A 20,401-nucleotide genomic window follows, 5' to 3' on the forward strand; every position below is an offset into this window, starting at 1 on the left:
TATTCTTGGCTGGGATATACTCCGAGAAATAGGCTCAAATCTTGATTTCCAGACTAATATACTGTCTTTCTTGAATGGTCAGAATGATAAGTCGATTAGTCTGTCCTTTTCTGGAAGTATAGTAATGCCCAAGAAAATAATTGTAGACCCATTCTCAATAAAAACGGTAGAAGTTCTTTTTAGGTCAAAAGAAGGGTTGCCTTTACCTGATGGGATAACGGTCATTACAGAACCTGCTGATAAATGTTCTGAATTTTTGTATGCGGCCTCTGTAAAAGTTGTAGAGGATAAGTGGATAATTTTCATTTTTAATAATAGTGAAAGTCCTTTAAAGTTGAACCGACGAGAGGTAATTGGCAGTTTTATTGAAGTGTCCGATGATGTAGGCTAATTACAGCCTACAGAGCTGAAATTATTAATAATGAGGGAAGGGTTGATGAATTTGAAGATAGGACAAATATGGAAAACCCTTGGACGGATACAAACTTTTTAGAGAAATTTGACCTAGAACATTTAAATCGAAAACCTGAATTGTGTGAAAAATTGAAAGATTTACTTAAAAAGTATAAAACCATATTTTCGGTCCATGCATATGATATAGGTCAGAATAACCTGATGGAGTTTAAAGTAGACATTGACAAAAGTATACCACCACATAAACCCAAGTCCTTTAATTTACCACTGAAAATGCAGGAGGTTCTGCAACAGCATAGTTATGCTATGACAAAAGCAGGTATTATAAAACCCGGTAGAAGTGAATATTGTTGCCCTATATTTGTTATTGCAAAAAGCTCAGGGGGAAAAATACCCCCTAAGCACGAGTGGACTATGGAAAATACGAGGGTTATCTATGATTGCCGGGAGATTAATAAATTAGTCAAGGACAGTGCCTGGCCCATTAGGAGGATCCAGGATGTGCTGAACCAACTTAGTTCAAAAAGAAATTTTAGCATTCTTGATTTAGAACATGCCTTTTTCAATGTATCATTGACAGAGGAAAACCAACAGTATTACTCATTTAGCGGACCAGATGGTGTACAGTATGTGTATTGTAAGCTACCCCAAGGTAGTAATGTGAGCCCTAAGGCGTTTTGTCAATGGGCTTCAATTTTATTTCAGTCAGAGATTTTTCATTCTATTATTTCGATGTACATTGATTATTTGGTTGTGGCATCCAAGGGAGATAAAAGTGAGCATCTTCGAGATTTAGAGAAAGTCTTTTCCAGATTGTTGGAGTGTGACGTGAAGATAGGTATAAAGAAATGCAAGTTTTTTGTAGAGAATTTTGAGCTGCTTGGTTTTTCTGTTTCTTCTCGAGGTATTTCACCTCTAGCTAATAAACTTGACAGTATCCAAAAGATGAGCAGACCGCGTAATGTCACTGAGCTACGTAGCTTCATTGGCTTGGTCAACTGGTATAGAATATTTTACTTTAATTTTGGGGAGTTAATTTACCCTTTGAATAAGCTTTTGGGGAAAGGAGTTCCGTTTGAATAGGGCCCTGAGCAGGAAGAAAGTTTTTTAAAGTTAAAATAGGAATTGAGTAATCCAGAAACAATATTTTTGTCATTCCCAGATTACTCAAAAATCTTTTATATTGCAGTCGACACAAGTGCGATCGCTTGCGGAGCACTGCTCATGCAAAAGGATGATCTTGGTCGATTTAGACTCATATCAACTTTCAGTAAAGTTCTTTCTCTAAATTTTGGGAAAATAGATAATATGTCAAGAGAATTGTATGGTGTTGTCCAAGCAGTTAAGTACTTTGAGTACTATATTTGGGGTAGAGAGACACATCTCTTAGTTGATTGTAAAGCTCTAACTTACTTAAGAAGGAGTAAAGATCATTCCTCTAAGCTATATAGAATAGCTTTAATCTTAGATAACGAGTTATTCGATTGGTCACATTTGCCTGGAAAGTATCACCCTGCGGATTTACTATCATGTCCGGATATAATTGAGGAATGTCACCCATTAAATTTTACAGAAGAAGAAGCAGAATTTGTAGCAGCTGGTGCTGGTGTTGAAATAGACTATTTAGGGTTGGAATTGTCAGAGGTAGCAAAACTTCAAAGAAAAGATACTGAATTACAGAAGGTCATCAAGTACCTTGATTCGATAACTGAGAATTTATTAGGCACTGACGTAATGAGGCGTTGCGTCAAGAGAAATGAGGCTGGTGAAGGGGCGGATGACGGTCTACCGAGGGACCAGGTGTTAACGGGTTCAGAGGATCCTGGGAAAGGAAGGTCTGAGCGGTTAACGGGTTCAGAGGATCCTGGGAAAGGAAGGTCTGAGCTCCCATGGGCGAAGAGAGAGGTAGGCGGTGGAGTACCGAACCTGCAGGTTTTGTGCCCTGGCCATTAATAGTCGACAGGACGGAAAAGAGTTCCGTGCAGGAAGTCGACAGGGCGGAAAAGAGTTCCGTGCCAGAGGATACAATAGTCGACAGGACGGAAAAAAGTTCCGTGCCAGAAGTCAACAGGGCGCAAAAGAATTCCGTGCCAGAGAAAATGACAGATAACAATTTTGTGTCTTGGCTGTTGAATATTTTTGACGGCCTGTTTCTAAAGGAAATTGTTCTTTATTGTTATCCGCTAGGAGGCGTTGGCAAGGACAAAGGGATCCCTAGAACAGCTAAAATAGTCTTGCCAAGTGCCCTAGTAGATTCGGCAATAAAACTGGCTCATGATCACTTACTCATTGGTGGTCACATGTCTATGGAGAAGACAAAAGACCGAGTGAGCCGTATCTTTATATTTGATAGAATAAGTGCAAAAGTTCGAGAGTATTGCGAAAACTGCAATTTGTGCTTGCGTAGGAATAAAATGCATCAGAATATTAAACCTACGTTAGGAAAAAATGAAGTACCAAAATACCCATTCCATGTGTTTTCGGTAGATTCTGCTGGTCCCATGGGGGGCGCATTATGTGGACCTACTGAAAACGAAAATTTTCATATTTTAGTTGGCGTTGACCATTTTTCAAAATTTTGTATCCTGAAAGCTGTGCCGAGGATAACAGCAGAAACTATGCGTAATTTTCTTCGCGAGTCAGTATTAGCATACTTTGGTCTTGTTGAAGTTTTGATCACTGATTCCCACCAGTCTTTCCGTTCAAATCTCATTTCACAGATGTGTGAAAAATTGAAAATTAAACATCATTTTTCGTCAAGTTATAATCCTCAATCGAATGGGTTATGTGAGAATCGTGTGAAGGTAACAAAATCCGTATTAAAGGCTTATTGTCAGGATCATCCCAATTCTTGGGATACTTATTTGCCTTTCGTTCAGAATGTATTAAATTCTACTATTTCTTCACAACTAGAGGAGGTATGAAACTAAATTAAACAGGACTATTTGTGTCTAGATTTTTAAAAGGGTGTATATTGTTAAAAATTGCTGAAAATTTTTGTCAAGCATACAAATAGCAGGCCAAACTATAAGGTCTTAAAAAACGAAAAGATTTAAAGTATTATTTTCTTTTTCCCTGAAAAGACTATGTCAATATAAAAAGAACAGAAATTAATTAAGAAAAACCTTTTTCCGAAAATAAGTTTTTCAAAGAAAAGTAAAGAACTCCATTAAACAAAAAATGAGCAAAAATAAAATCAAATAATCTACCAAGCGTGAAACATCCACAAATCAGCATCGATATATAAATGAAACCCAAAACGAACAGAAATTACAATAAATAATCGAGCCAAACTCAAAACGAGCAGAAATTAACAGAAGTTGGGTGCAAAACCCCTAGGCCTTCCCAAGGCCAGAAAAAAACTTGCACTTTACTCAAAAAATATAACTGTTTTTACTTTTATAACATTAATAAATCAAATAATATTAACATTTTGATGACTAAATATCAGTAAATGTATATTAAACTGACAATGCACATTCATTTGTATTTTTTCAGTAAAGTGCAAATTTTGTTCTGGCCATGGGAAGGCCTAGGGTTTTTGCGCCCCACTTATGTTAATTTCTGCTCGTTTTGAGTTTGACTTGGTTATTTATTGTAATTTCTGTTCGTTTTGGGTTTCATTTATTTATCGATGCTGATTTGAGGATGTTTCACGCTTGGTAGATTATTTGATTTTATTTTTGCTCTTTTTTTGTTTAATGGAGTTCTTTACTTTTCTTTGAAAAACTTATTTTCTGAAAAAGGTTTTTTAATTAATCACTATAAAAGAATAAATGAAACCCAAAAAAAACAGAAATTAAATAAACAATCATAACAAAGAACATACAACAAGTAATAATATAAATGAATAAATAGATCTTAAAGCAAGCAATGCTTAGATTGAATATGAAAATCAAGCTTAAACAAAAAAAAAAAATTTTGCTATTCAAGCATAAATGAAACTTAAAACGAGCAGAAATGAAATAAACAATCAATGCAATCAAACATACAATAGATATTAATGTAAATGAATAAATAAATCTTAAAATGAGTGAAACTTAAATTGAATATGCAAATCAAGCTTGAAAGAAACAAAAATCACTACAAACAAGAGTTTGGGTATCTCCTTCTTCTCTCACAGTAAAAGTCTAAAGTCTACTGCGTCATTGGCGCTTTACTGAAAACCAATTTTATTACAAATATTTTCTTTTGTACTTAATATTGAAAAAAACATTAAAATTACAGTAAAATTTTGAACTGATGAGCTTTCAGCAATTGATATCACTATTCATCAAATTTTCAATTTAATTTATTATTTCTGTCCAAAGCTGTTCAAGACGAATATAGTTTCACTACAAACAAGAGTTTGGATACTGCCCCCTTCCGTAGATGTAAATAAAAACCAAAGGCCTATGGCATCGTCGGCACTTAACTGAAAACGAATAACTTTACAAATATTTTCTTTACAAGCTCTTACAGCACTGAAAATAAAAATAAAATTACCGTAAAATAAATTCTTGAACAGATGGATCTTTCAACAGCGTTGCAAGTTATGCCCTGGGGGCATATATGTTTCTTATGGAAGGGATGCTTGTATAAACTTCAGAGAGGGCTGATTTGAATGGAAATTGGAAGTTCTAGTTCAAATTTTAAGAGCCACTTGTTTGGAAATTGAAAGTCCTAGTTCACTTTTTAAGAGTCAAAAGAGATTGGAGGGCCCATAGGCCCCCCCCCCCCCCCATGCCCTTTTTCCCCAAACCCATCCAATACAAATTTTGAGATAGCTATTTTTTAAAAATAATTCAAAGGTTAGATAAAAAAACTCTGGTGTCAACACAACCCCACAGGGGGCAGGCGTTGTAAGCTATGTCCTGGGGCCATATATGGTTCTTATGAAAGGGATGCTTGTATAAACTTCAGAGAGGGCTCATTTGAATGGATATTAAAAGTTCTAGTTCATTTTCTCAGAGTAAAAAAAGATCGTAGGGCAACTAGCCCCTCCTGCCCTCCATGTCTTTGGATTTATTGGATGGATAAACCCATCCAATAAAAATTTGAGGTGACCATTTTGTTAAAAATAGTTCAAACATCAGATATTAAATCTCCAGTGTCGACACAAACCCCCAGGGCCTAGGGACAGGCGTGGTAAGTTATACTCTGGGTGTATATATGGCTCTTACAGAATGGATGCTTGTAAAAACTTCAAAGAGGGCTCATTTGATTGAAAATAGAAAGTTCTACTTCACTTTTAACGAGTCAAAAGAGACCAAAGGGCAATTCGCCCTTTGGTCACTTTGGACCCCTTTCCCTGGGCCCTGGGGGGGGGGTGTATTGACACCGGAGTTCCCCTGCAATCTCTTTTGACTCTTAAAAAGTGAACTATGACTTTCAATTTCCAATCAAGTGAGCCCTCTCTGAAGTTTGTAAAAGCATCCCTTCCATAAGAACCATATATTCCCCCAGGGCATAATTTACAACGCCTGCCCTCGGGCCTTGGGGGGCTGTGTCAACCCCGGAGTTTTCTTTATAAGGTATTTGAACTATTTTTTAAAAGTGGCTATCTCATAGCTCTTATCAAATGGGTTTGAGGAAAAAAGGGCGTGGAGGGGGGGGGGGGCTGCCCTCCAATCTCTTTTGACCCTTAAAAAAGAACTAGAACTTTCAATTTTAAATAAAATGAGCCCTCTATGTAGTTCAAACAAGCATCCCTTCCATAAGAACCATATATGCCCCCAGGGCATAACTTACAATGCCTGCACTTGGGGTTGTGTTGACACCAAAGTTTTTGTTATACAATCTTTGAACTATTTTTAACAAAATGGCTATCTCAAAATTTTTATCAGATACATTTGGAAAAAAAGAGTGTGGGGGGGGCTGGTTACCCTCTGATATCTTTTGAGGCTTAAAAAGTGAACTAGAACTTTCAACTTCCAATCGAATGAGCTCCCTCTGAAATCTATACAAGCATTCCTTCCATAAGAACCATATATGCACCCAGGGCATAACTTATAACCCTTGCCCTGAAGACTGTGGGGGGAGTATCCTGCTCAAAGAAATAATTTCAAGAACATTCAACTATGTTAAACAAGACGGCTATCTCAAAATTTTGATTGGATGTGTTTGGGAAAAGGGTGGGCTCAGAAGGGGTGTTAATTGCCTTCCAATCACTTTTGACCATTAAAAAGGGCACTAGCCATTTAAATTTCCAATCAAATGAGCCCTTTTTGAAGTTCTATAACAATGCTTTCTATAAAAACGTTATATGCCCCCTCGGCATAAATTGTAATCCTTGCCCTGATGGATTTGGGGAGGGGGGAGGGGTTTTCATCCTCAAAGACCTAATCTCAAGAATTTTCAACTATGTTGAACAAAATGGCTATCTCAAAATTTTGATTGGATGTGTCCAATCACTTTTGACTATTAAAAAGGGCACTAGCCCTTTGAATTTCCAATCAAATGAGTCCTTTGTGAACTTCTATGACAAAGCTTTCTATAAAAACCTTATACGCCCCCAGGGCATAGTTTACAACTTGTGCCCTGAGGGCTGTACTCCTCAAGAATATAATTTCTATCTGGAAATCAACTATGTAGAACAAAATGGCTATCTCAAAATATTGATTGGATGTGTCTGAGGAAATGGGGGGCGTGGAAGGGGTGTTAGTTGCCTTCCAATCACTTTTGGCCCTTATAAAAAGGCAATAGAACTCTCAATTCCCAATCCAATGAGCCCTCTTCGAAGTTTATGTGACAATCCCTTCCATATGAAGTGCCTCCATGAAAAACAAAATTAATAAAACATTGGAGCCATATGGAATCTACTATAGGCAATGCTATCGTGTTGCCTCTGATAACTACATTATTATTTTTTCATTTTTATATAGGCCTAATTTTTAAGACATGATATAAACTTTTTATTACTTTTTAAATTTTTCATCTCAATGTTCTATTACCCATTAAAACTAGACAGAGAGAATTGAAATACTGATTGTTTTCCTACATTTGAAAGTTTTCTATTTGGAAATTTCCTATGATAAATAATTTTATTTGAATTTGTCCAGCTGAATCTGAGCATCAAGAGATAGACAGTGAGCTTAAAAGCTAGATTTTTGGTTTAATTTTTTGTTTCTACTTTTCTGTTAATTTTTGTATGTCAATTTCATGAAATATAATCAATTTTAGTTCAAGGGGGAGGGGGACTTGTCCAGTTATGAAAAAGGTAATTTTATATATTCATTATAAAATCAAAAGAGAGTATTGAAGCATGGTGGACAGGTTTTGAGTGGGGTTCCTTAGAAATCTGAAGATCTTTAAAAAATCCAACTTTATGGACTTTTGAGATCTTGGAAAGCTGTTGATCTAGGACAGATAGATCGAAATTCTAGAAATGAATCTAGAGCATAAAATACCCCATTGGAAGGTATTTTCATGTTCCTATCTCTACTCCTTCTATAGCCTGTTCTAAGGCTTAGAGGCAAGTCTATACCTGTTTTTGTCTAGGGAAAAAGTATATTTTTTGGCAATTGTTGGTTGAATATAATTTTCTTTTACTCTATGTTTTCTACATAATAGATTAAGATTAAATAGGGTAAGATGCCCAGTAGTCAGACAGCTAATCAATACTTCAAAATTTAAATTTCTGTAAAATTTCTACTACACAATCTAGAAATTGGGTTGTTTCATCACTGAATTTGTCTCCATTTCTTTAGTAAGAACTTGATTAGTCTGAATATTTTAGCCTTTTACATTGTTGAATTCTTTAAGGACACTAATAGTCAATAATCAAGACATATATTTAAAATTTGAGGCTCGCCTTAGAAAATACTATCAAATTTTGAACACAGAATCTTACAGTTTGAATCAAGAGCTTCATATGTAGGAGGAGCAGGATTCTTACCACCAATCTTTTCAGTCAGTTGGTAAAAAAAAAATGAGCTGGTAAAATCATGGTGCAAAGTGCTGTTATTTCACTGTTGTTTTTTTAATTATTTCTATTGTTAGGCAAATGGGCTAGAGGAAATAAATAACATAAAATCAATGAAAGAAGATTAGTCCTGGTCACTGAACAAAAATTAAGTAATTTGAATAGCAATGTCATCCTGGATCAGTCAGTGAAAATGATAATTGAGTCTTAGTTTCATTATGAGCATGTAATTTGAACAACTATCTGATTCAGTCAAAAGAAAATGTCCTATTCTTGAGTGACATACCAGATAAATACATTGCTATGCATTTATGCACTGCTATACATTAACAACATTGTTGCATTTAAGGCAGGATATGATATTAGTAGCTGGTTTTGCATGGAATCAGGAGTTAGGCAGGGTTGAGTTCTATCCTCATTAGATCATTTTGATGTACTTTATCCTAAGTGAGACAGTAAAGGCTATAAGAGAGCAAAGAATCAAATTGGAAATTGAAATACTCCTGGACTTAGATTATGCTGATGATTTAAGCATCATTACCTTACCTTAACTTGCACTTTGGAGCAAACCATAGATGCAAATATTAGCAAAATGAATGAAATTTGGAGATTATGCAAGTTCAGGATACAAGAATAAGTTTGAAAACTAATGCTAACAAGACTAAGTTGCTAACACTGGGAATAAGTGAAGGGGAAGAGGTAACCTTGAGCAGAAAGAAGATTGATCAAGTGGACAGCTTCACTTACTTAGGTAGTATTGTTATTGGAAATGGTGGATTCAGCAAATATATTAAAAGTAGGATATACAAGGCCCATGGTGTTTTATTTTCACAATTCAAAAAAAAATTTGGAAGCATGGTAAGGTAAATCTCCAGGAAACTAGACAACAATAGTGGTCAAGCATGTTTCTGAATAATGGGCACTTCAAAAGACAGAGAGGATTTTTTAGATGTTTCCCAGAGGAATTATCTAGATTGTTTTGGGTACCTATCTGACTGGCCATGTTTTAAACAGTAAGCTGTGCGGAAAAATTTCTTTCTCTCCTACTTTCTAAGGTTACAGTGAGAGAAAGAAAGAGATGGTTAGGGCATGTTTCATGGATGAAGGAAGATATATTGCCAAAAATCATTCTTTGCTGTCAACCATCTAGGGCTGAAACAAAGCAAGAAATTCTCAAATGGGCTAGGATGAAGTTGTAAGAAAATATTTATGGGAAACTGAAACTTCTTGGGAGAGTGTAAAAATGGAAGCTTTTAAATAGATTGGGGTGGAGGATAAGTGTGCTCTGCTGTGTTGGCCTTAGATTTCTTGGTGCTAAAGTGAACTGTTTGTAGTAGCAATAGTAGCAGCCAGTTGATTAGACCCCCTCTAACCATTTAGACTAGTGATGCCTCTGATTAAAACAAAGAAGCTCATCTAGTGTGCAGACAGACTCAATCTTATACAGGTATAACATAAGACAAGTGTAGTAGAGCAGATTAATTATACTTGAATAGGCTAGGTTGTACAGGTAAAATTAATTTCCAACAAAATGATTAGGCTATTATATTTGGAAAGAGCATAAAAAAAAGGCATCAAGCAGTATGTTTACTTTATTTGCAAGTCAATAATATGAATAACAAAAAATTTACTGATAACTGTCTAAGATTAGGCACTTTCTGAGTACTGGGGTCTTTCTTTAGCCTTCTTGATTCTATATAGCCTATCTGGGCCTAATAGATTAAAATTACTGATCTTTTTGCCACAAATCATTGCTGTTATTTTTTTCCATTTTGTATGCACAAATCATGTAGGCTGTTTTTTTTTTCTTTGGGAAGTAATTTTTGTCATCTTATATCCTAATATGTTTTCTCTTCCTGATGCTCCCTCTCTATTATTCTATTAACTGTCCCAGCAATTTTGTGCACGTTTTCATAGTTGGGATGCACTTGTGGGTGTTTGTGATTGGGCTAGTATTTTCCATAGAGACTTAGCCTAGGCCTATTGAGTAGCATGTTTATCTTATAGCAAGTTGTATCAGTTGAGAAAAGGACAAATTTAGCATAAAATAAAATACCTTATTCTTGTGAGCTTCTTGTATAAATGTAGGACTATCTTCTCCTGCCTTTTCATGAATTTTACTAAGGCTCTCAGGAGATAAGTGTCTCTGCTTTCCTTCATTTGAAAAGCAACTTTCACCAGAACAACTATATTTAGAAACTAAGACATAAGCAAACAGTCCCTGACTAGCTAAAAACGTTACTATAAACACTGTGGCAAATCTCCAATTAAGAAATTTTCTTAGAAGAATTTTCAGGCTGAGCTTCATTGCTAGCCATTTGAAATTCTTGCTTTTATCATTGCTATCTATTTTTATTAAATGAGAAAAACTTAGGTGGCAGCAAGCCTATTTGGACAATTTTCTGTTTTTCGGTAATTTAGCCGGGATTAAAGTAAGCCCCCTTACAAATCTTATTTTGTTTTTGTGTATATATTAAGATTACCAAGCAGTTCCTGGTAAGGAACTGTAAGTAAGGAATAACTCGGCGAAATAGTATCCAAAATTCAAAAAACAAAATTTTGAAAAAAAAAGTTCACCAAAAGAATTGGGTTATTATCCTGACCGCCAATATTTAAAATTCATTAGGTTTAATGCTACACCCCCCCCCCCCACCCAATCGCTGGGGAACGGCTTTTGAAGCTATGGAGCTTGACCAATGTTTACACATATCGTTTTTTATTGGGATGGATACAAAAGTTTCTCGGGCAGGGGTGGTATTTTCTGCACGAGGGAGGGGGATGATTTTCCGTAGGATGGCAGTTTCAGGGGCATTTTTGCATGGGAATATTCCTACAGGATTGGTTTTATTTCTCGTAATTTCTCTTTAGCGACTCAATCTTAAATATGGAGATGTTACAATAAAAATTGTCAGCACGGCCGGCATTGTCTAGGTTTTTTCTTGAGGGGGGGGGCGGGGGGGTTCCATGATAAAATTTTTCTACGGGAATTTTTCACGAGTGATTTTTGATATGATTTAAAAATGACCAAAAATAATAAGAAAAATAAGGCTTTTTTGAGATGTAAGTAGGCTATGGACAATTTTTCTGGAGGAAATGTCCGAGAAAACTTCCTGGGGCTCATTTTCATTGAGGATGGTATGACTTACTTGACTTAAGGCTCCTGCCGAGGGTTCGGCGTAGAGAACGATGAGACTAGGTGCCTCCAGGTTGACCTATCGTTTGCCAGGATCGCAGCTTCTTCCACCGGGACGTGGGATTGGGCGAGGAATTCATCGGCTTTGTCTTTCCACCTAGTGTGTGGGCGTCCTCTGGGTCGTTTCCATCCGTGTAGGGTGGGGTCGAAGTCAAATGCGACCCGTGCTGGGGCGTCGCGTGGCATGCAAAGGAGGTGGCCGTACCACCGAACAGTACGCTGGGCGAGCTGCGTCGAGAAAGGAGTTTGAGCCGTACGTGATAGGAGAGTCTGGTTGCTAACGCGGTCAGTCCAGTGATCTTTCGATTCTTCGGAGATGTTTCGTCTGAGCGACATCGAAGGCGCTGAGGATAGATTTGGCAGCTGGCCACGTCTCCGCTCCATACAGCAGGACGGTGCTGACTGACGCATTGTAGATGCGCATTTTGGTAAATCGGCTTATGTTTGGCTTTCGCCAGATGCTGCTAAGCCTCCCAACAAGTGCTGAACCCTTGGCAATTCGAGATGTAAGCTCTTTTGTGATCAAGCCATCATTCGACAGAATAGATCCCAGGTAAGTGAAGTCTTCAACCACATCTACTCGGTTGCTTCCGATATTGACTTCCTTTACAGTAGAACGGGATGTGGGGGGATGGTATGGTACGGAAATAATTTTCCTTGGGTTTTTTTACACAGAAGGAGCTATTCATGGTTAAGTTTTTCGTGGGGGGAATTTCTGGTGGAGAGGAGAAGCGGATTTTTCGGCATCATTTGGAAAATGGTTAGTAATTAAATCCAAAAAAAGTTTTCAAGTGAAAGTTAGGAGCAACGTTAAAACCTGAAACGAACAGAAATTTTATCGCATATGAGAGGGGCTGGCTCCTCCTGTGTACCTTACTCCTTACGCTAAAGTTTGACTAATCCTTTAGGAACGACTCCTGAAACACGAGGGTCATTTAATTAAAATAATAAGCTTTTTTAAAGTGGTAGAAATTTTAGCGTGAAGAGTGAAGGATTGGAAATGGGGCAGCCCCTCTCATTTACGGAATAATTTCTGTTCGTTTTAAGTTATGATGTTGAAGCTTAATTTCAGTTGAAAAAAAATAGTTCTTTATATTTATTCACTTTTAAGATCTATCAAACTTTATTAGCCAAAATTAGTCGTTCCCTCAATCATTCCATCCCTGTGCTGTAGTTTCCATTGCCAAACTTTTTTTTAAATTTAATCTTGGATTAAGAATTATCAATTTCCATCTTTCAAGTGACTCAGTATGTCACGAAGAGGCAAAATATTTGGAAAGAGGATTACAGAGTTCTTTTCTGTAAAATATTTCTTCCTTCATGAAACGACATCACGATGCTGTGTATTAACCAAAGATTTGAACTGTTTGAATATATGACAGCATTGAAAGAGGGACAACAGTTTTAGTTCCTCTCAAATTTTACTTGTTGAAACCAGGGAAAAAATACCCCCAATTGTTTTTTTTTTATTAATGCAGACGAAAACTGTAGCTCAGATCAGCAGTTCTAAGTCAGTATATTTCTAAGAATTCGTGAGTTGAAAGCATATTCATGAACTCTTGCCACCAAGGCCATATTTTGTTTATTTTATTGGTTACTGTTCTATAGAACAGTAAAAAAGATTGAAAATATAATAGGCCAACCAATACAAAATCGGTAGATTTGAAGTATTTAAGGTCAGAAACAGATGTCACTTTCCTAGTCTAATTTGGGCCAATTTGGCAAAACTACCAAAATGCAAAGTTAATGTATTTCGCATTTGACCAAGTCTGTTACTGGGAATTGGCTTTGATTTCAGATAGAAGAGGGGAATTAGATGAATATTTCGTGCAAAATTCAACCAAATCCTCAGCTTTTTTCAAATTCGCTGTACAAATTTCATTAACTATAACTTTAACTATATACTAACTTTAACTATATATAGCTTTAACTATATTTAATAACTAGACATATCACAACGGGACTTCTTCACTGAATTTATAAATTGTACTACTGAATTGTGGACCTTTTCTACGGTATCTTAGAGCTGATATTATAAATGGATCAAAATTTTTGACTCTCTGAGATTCCGCTGTAGCTGCTCCATTTTTTTATTAGATTCAGTGTAGTTTCATACTTTTGGCCCAAATTTCACAAAAAGTTTGTGTTGCTGCCATCTCCCCGTTGTGACGCCCCTGTCCACTACGATTTAGATAGAAAGAAAAATTCAAACTGGCATTTACATGCATTGTGGCTTCCATAGTTCAAATCTTATCCTAGTCAAGGCCTCCATACTGCAGTCTAATTTAAATGTTAGACGATATTTGTAAGTAGTCAACTTCTTCTATGTCCAGCTACGTCAAGGAAAAACAAATCTCAAGATAAAAGCAGAATCATATATTTGGGGGTTAAATTAGATGGTTATGTGGCTTTAAATGATCATTTATGGTTTAACCATAAATGTTTTAAATCATAGAGCACGAAGGACAGGAAAAATACAATCGGACTGTTAAATTTTTTTAGCGGAGGTGTACAAAACCTTATATAGATTGCATAATCTTAAACGGCTTAGTGGCTTTAAATGGCCATTTATGGCTTAACAATCAAATGGCTTTAATCTTGTAGCACAAAGGACAGTGAAGATAAATTCAGATCTTATTAATTAGTTTAATTGAAACGCGCACAATTATATAATTATGGCTTAATCTTAAATGGCTTTACGACTTTAAAAATTCACTTATGGCTTAGCCATAAATGGTTTTAGCCTCAAAACTTCACAGACAGTGAGAATAAAATCAGATTTTAAAAAATTAGTTGCGAGAAGACTCGCACAATCGCATATATTTTAAGGAAAAATGTGGAACCGCATTCACAAGAGAAACGGCCTTCATATACACTTATGCAACTTCTGCTAGTATAAGGCAGGGGAGAATCTTGAGCAAAATCTTTGGGGAGGCCCAATGTGACAAGGGCGCCAATGAGCAAAATCTTTGGGGGCCCAATGTGACAAAGGCGTCAATCGTTGACCAAATTGACAAATTTATTCTTAAAAATAAAGTAAATAAAGAAGGAATGAGGGGACCAGAAAAATTCTTGGGGGGGGGGGTAAAAATTAGGCACCAGCCTATAAATTTATTGTTTTGAAAAAACTAAAAGATGAGATGAGATCAAAATTAGAATTGACATGAGATCAGGGGATGGGACAGTTTTAGTTTTGTTACTCTTGGTAATTCAGATTGGTTTGTTTGAGAATCACTGCCCAGAATCATACTCCTATTATAAACAACAAGAAACTAAATGATTTGTAACAATTCTTATATTTCCACCCTAAAGGGCAGTGTAATACAGTTGTACAACAAAGGGTTTAAAAGTAAAATTACAGCGGTCTTGTCACCAAAACTTAGGATTGAAACAAAATAGAGGTTCTCAGAACAGAGTAGCAGCTCCGTAATCATTATGAGCACGACCCTAAAATAAGATGGATAAAAAGGGATACATCAAAGGGCTCTCAATTGAAACATTTTGCAGTATTTGATAAATCAAAAAATATACATATCATTACAACATAAAAACTTTTTTCAGACGAACAGTCAACAAACGATACCTTAGAAAAAAAATAACACTTCCAAAAATGTCTTCTAAGTTAAAGAGTATAGAAATACAAAATAATGTTGTAAATTAATTTTGCATCAGTGTCACCCTTGAGGTTATAGAAAATAAAATGAGCATAAAAGTGTAAAATATCAAGTTGAAAAACAGTAATTTTTTGAGAAATATTATGGAAAGAGGCTTATTTTAGAAACCCCCCCAGCAGCACAAAAATAGAGGCCCAAAAACTGAAAAAGTATCATTAAATTACTTTTCTTTTTTTATTGTGATAAATTAAAATAGTGTACCCAAGAGAACTTAGTGTATCTACGTAAGACACAGCCTACCCTCAAAAATGCTAATTCCGCTTGCCGCCAGTAGAACTAATAGGTTTTATGGCGTTCTTGGCGATGTTATTCCACCAAACATCAACATTATTGGATACATTGAACCATAACATGATTAATATTGGATATGATTCTTGCTAGAAAACAAATTAATTTCAAATCTAATTATAACCTCGAATTCATTTAAAAAAGTATTTGCGTTCAGTGATTATAGTTTGTGGTTCTAAAAAAATCCCAGTTTTATTTAAACCCAAGCAAAACATTGAAACGGCTTAGCTCTTTCAATGGAATTCATGCTAAAGTAGAAATTAAATTTAAATTCGTTCAGAAAAACTTCAAAACTCGTTTCGAATTTAATTTTGATTTTTAATTCATTTCAAAATTATTTTGTGTTAAGTGATTTAATTTTAAATTAAGAACTGCCAGAATGTTGAGACTTCTCAGACTTTTTACTGAAATTAACCCTTAAAATAATTTTAAATTTACATTCAAATCAGTCTAAATGAAATCAAAATTTACTCAAGTTTTATAATTTTTTTAAAAAGTGTCCAGCGTCCAGTGGCTCTGGTCCCTGATTCCAAATTTCAATGAATTTCTATCAGAACGTTTAGAGATTTTAATATTGTCCGTATAGAAAAAAGTTTGGACAGCTACAACATTGAAAGCTGACGAAGAATTCAACAAATATGTCCCTAATATCTGTATATGCGTGCCAGAATCATGGTTTCTGGTGATCATGATCTGGCCAGAATCATGGTTTATAATTCTGGTGCACGCCAGAATCATAGGAAAGAAGGAATTAAAAGTAGCAAAGCTGTCTTACAAACCTCTTTTCCTTTACGAACCATCTTTTCCTCTTTCTCCTTTACATATAATATATATCTGTATGGATTAAATTGTAGATATGATATAGATTTGCACATAACTACCAGAAAAAAAGCTGCAGAAGCAGCAGAGGCTGCAGAAGCATTATTACGCAACTTTTATTATACGCAGCATTATTATAGCAACTATTACGATTATTGTACTAGTAATAAGTATGTATAAATAAATTAAATATATAGTTATTTCATTAATTATATAGTTATATAAAATATATCATATCATAAAATCATTTGGCTATTGATAACGAGACTCATGTCCTTATCTTGGAAAACAAAACCTGTTTTCAGAATCAGAAGTGGGAGGGTTGCAAGCAATTCTCAAGATTTAGTGAAAGAATACTGTTTGTCCATCAGAAAAGAGAGCTTAATGCACTTATGTTTCAAAAAAAAGAAAATAAAGGGGATTGTAGGTCTGGTGTCAACATATTACCTTATCTGGGAAGGTAAGAAGATAACAGAATTTCCCAACCTAAACTGTATTGGAGCTCTTTGGCCCTTAGGTATGGATATAATTACAATTCTATAGAATAAAGGTAATTTTAAATGAATAATATTTATAGTTCTGAGTGAATGCTCTGAATAATTAAAGACGAACAATTTTTTGTCAGAAACACAAGATTAATTTACTGGTGTACCCCAAGGTCAATTCATCTAAAAATTTGAAGTCTTCTCTTCAGTTTTGTACTGCCTTATTAAAGACCCAAGTTGTTAAAGCCTTCATTGAAAATTTTCACGTTAAGAAAACTACTTAATAAATTTGTAATTATATGCTAAGGATTTTGCACGAAAAAAAAATATGAACACCAAAAATACAAAAAAATAGTTGAAATACATTTACACAGAGAGGCCAAGAAAAACTTAGTATTTTAGAAGTGAGCTGGGGACCAACAAATAACATATCACACTGATGATACAACATTACATTTAAAGCCTTTTGTCCTTTATAAACACGAATAACAAAAAGGCAATAAATTAATCCATATTAAAATAAAGCACAGCTATTGAGCAAAACTAAAAACAAAAATTGACGTAACCTAATTGGCACTCATGAAATTTTACATCTACTCCAATACAAAAATCAGAATACCAAATCAAAGCCTTGTTCAATTCAATATTCCACTGTCTGTGTTTTTTTTTCAGCTTTTACAGCAATTTATCTGCCTGATTTTGTCAACAGAGAAAGACATATTGAAAGCCCAGCTGCAATAAGGTTTTGAACGATACACCATGGTATATAATTTGATTCAATTTTGTCAAACTTCTCGGTGTAAACTGATGATTATCCTTTATATATTTGATTCAAGCTAAAATTAAAGGAGCTGTTATTGCTTTTATACCGACAATAAACATCTCTTGATCCGTTTCTTTTGAAGAAAATGCAGAACTTAGTAGTCAGTTGAACCAATTGAAGGATGGCAGATGGATCAATTGTCTCTCCTAAATTCCTTCGCACTCTCTAAATTTACCTTAAGTGTTACTCTGACTTTGTTTTTGGTACATATTTATCGGAAAAATAAAAAACAACAATATTCCCTACCCCCCTAGGTTCATTTATTTTGTCTGTTCGTTAAAAAAATAAATTTTTTTGCTGCCCTCCACCTAACGACATTTCGGTAAATTGGTGTCTCTGTCATTAGTGTTAATTTTGTTTTAAAATTATTGCCGGTATTTCTTTTTGCTTTTGAATGCTCCTCTGTTGACTTAGCGTGAAACAGAAACTTTTTTTATGGGGCCAAAATGCGACGTTTATGTAAACGCACTCTTAACAGAGACAGATTAACCGCTTGTCCTTTTAAGATAAATCCACACTGAACGTATAAATTATTCATTCTATCGACACGACATAAAAATCGAACGAGGCTTACGACTATTTAAAATTGTCTTTTCAAAAAACAGACATCACATTTAACTAATAATATTGCCGAAATATCGCAAAACTGAAATTGCAAGTAGTCTTATTTGGCACTCATAGAATGCTATATCTGTTTCGAATCAGTAGAAAATCTCTCTTCCAAAAAAGGACATCACATTCTACAAACGTTATTGCAAAAATATTTCCGTTTCCATATAAATGAAAATAGATTTTCAAATAATATTCCAACAATATTTGATTTTGCATGACAACCAGGTTCAAGCACAGCTGAAACTGACAAGAAGTAAAACTAATCAGTCCCTCCCTAAGAAACAGCAACAACTAACAACATCTACGGTTGGGGAGAATTTTAAAGATATATAAAAAAAATGTTATTTGTATTTTATTTATTAAATCTTCAGCTATATAATTTTTAGTTCGGACACAAAGTACCTTTGCTGATCCTTCAATAGAAGACAGTATCATTAATTTTCTGGATAACTGGAATCACTGAAGCCTGGAGCGATAATTGAAAAACTAGGGTGATAAGAGAAATGCCAGTAAAAAGTCTAGCTCTGCATTTTGGTCAATCCTAGAGAAGATTATGAGAAGGTGATCAAGAAAGGAGTTTTGGAGCTTGCTGGAAAGCTAGAGCCACTGAATTCTCTGTGTAGTTTCAGCATTGCAGCTTTTTTGTTCTTGAACATAATTTTTGGGAAAATAAAGTTCTTTTTTACTATTTTTAAGAATATTATTTTTTTAAGATAATTAATTTTTAAGTAAAATCTTATTGCCCTTAAGAGTTTTAGAGGCAAAGTCTTGTTTCTATCAAACTGAATATTAGATATGAATCAATAACCTGGTTGTCAAAAAAAAACAAAAGTAAGGGGCTATTACAGGTAATATTTGCAGTTTAATGAGTTTTACTTAAATATTGTTTAGACTTCTAGTCTTTAGACTAGACTTCTAGTCTAGACTTTAGGCTAGACTTTAGTATTGTTTAGACTTCTAGTATTGCTAGTTTAAAGAAATTTACATCTTGCTAAAATGAAATAATCCAAAAAAATAATTTGTATCACAAAAATTCTTTAACATTTTTGAAAACTATTGCTATATTTTATTTTACATTTAAAACTCGTAAACTGGTAATAGAACCTTGGAATAACGAATGTATACAAGAGTAAATTACAATTACATTGATAAGATACAACACAGAGAAAAAGGAGGATTAGTTTCTTGTGTTCCTTTATTGCAAAGTGAACTCTAATTTCATTGGTCTACAACTGAGACAGATTTCCATGATCCAATCGTATTATCCTTAAGCCTGTATAAAAAAGACACCCTATTAGCCCCACCTAATCAAAATATGATTGGTTCTCGTAGGCTCCTGTATAATTTATGACCAGGAGTTTAGGAATTATAATTCATAGCAATTTTTTCTAAAATAACCTCTCTGTTTCACTGTGGTTAAAATCTTATCCAATTATCATCAAGATCTAATAAAAATATATAGTACAATAAGTACATTAACCTATTAGCAAATAAGCTACAGACATATTTGAACTACGTTATGTTGCATCATGGTATATAAAAACAGCTTTTGATTCTGAAAGAGGGATGTTCTGGGATGCCTCAGCTTTCGGTGGCTTACCACGATGTTTAATGCGAGGTAGAATACCATTCTGAAGATTCTGCAATAAGAATATAGGTTGAACATATTTCTAGATTAAACATATTTATAATTGATTCTGCAATTAGATAAGTGATTCTTCTGTATTAACATAGGTTGGACATATTTATAATTGATTCAGCAATTAGAGAAATAGGTTGAACATATTTCTAGGTTAAACATATTTATAATTGATTCTGCAATTAGATAAGTGATTCATCTGTATTAACATAGGTTGGACATATTTATAATTGATTCAGCAATTAGAGAAATAGGTTGAACATATTTCTAGGTTAAACATATTTATAATTGATTCTGCAATTAGATAAATGATTCTTCTGTATTAACATAGGTTGGACATATTTATAATTTATTCGGCAATTAGAGAAATAGGTTGAACATATTTCTAGGTTGGACATATTTATAATTGATTCTGCAATTAGAGAAATAGGTTGAACATAACTACTTTATGTTTAATCATGGTATATAAAAACAGCTTTTGATTCTGAAAGAGGGATTTTCTGGGATGCCTCAGCTTTCGGTGGCTTACCGAAAGCCATCCCAAATGTAAA

General features: G+C 34.7%; 2 protein-coding genes across 3 annotated transcripts in view; both read right to left on the reverse strand.

The window, feature by feature from the left end:
- The window catches only part of LOC148942301 (xylosyltransferase Oxt-like), a 130,931-nt gene extending 120,306 nt beyond the window's left edge, over nt 1-10,625 (reverse strand). The window contains exon 1 of the mRNA XM_089103768.1: nt 10,374-10,625. Within this exon, the coding sequence (XP_088959894.1) occupies nt 10,374-10,625 (252 nt within the window). The remainder of the gene's footprint in view (nt 1-10,373) is intronic.
- Nucleotides 10,626-14,794: 4,169 nt separating this feature from the next.
- Nucleotides 14,795-20,401, reverse strand: part of LOC148942302 (sodium- and chloride-dependent GABA transporter 1-like) — a 191,651-nt gene continuing 186,044 nt past the window's right edge. For both annotated transcript variants that reach the window (XM_089103634.1, XM_089103635.1), the window contains exon 12: nt 14,795-19,851. In XM_089103634.1, the coding sequence (XP_088959760.1) occupies nt 19,729-19,851 (123 nt within the window). In that variant the 3' untranslated portion in view covers nt 14,795-19,728. The remainder of the gene's footprint in view (nt 19,852-20,401) is intronic.

The sequence above is a fragment of the Artemia sp. Qi Xiang Cuo genome, chromosome 17 (assembly GCF_049724085.1).
Source record: "Artemia sp. Qi Xiang Cuo chromosome 17, ASM4972408v1, whole genome shotgun sequence".
NCBI lineage: Eukaryota > Metazoa > Arthropoda > Branchiopoda > Anostraca > Artemiidae > Artemia > Artemia sp. Qi Xiang Cuo.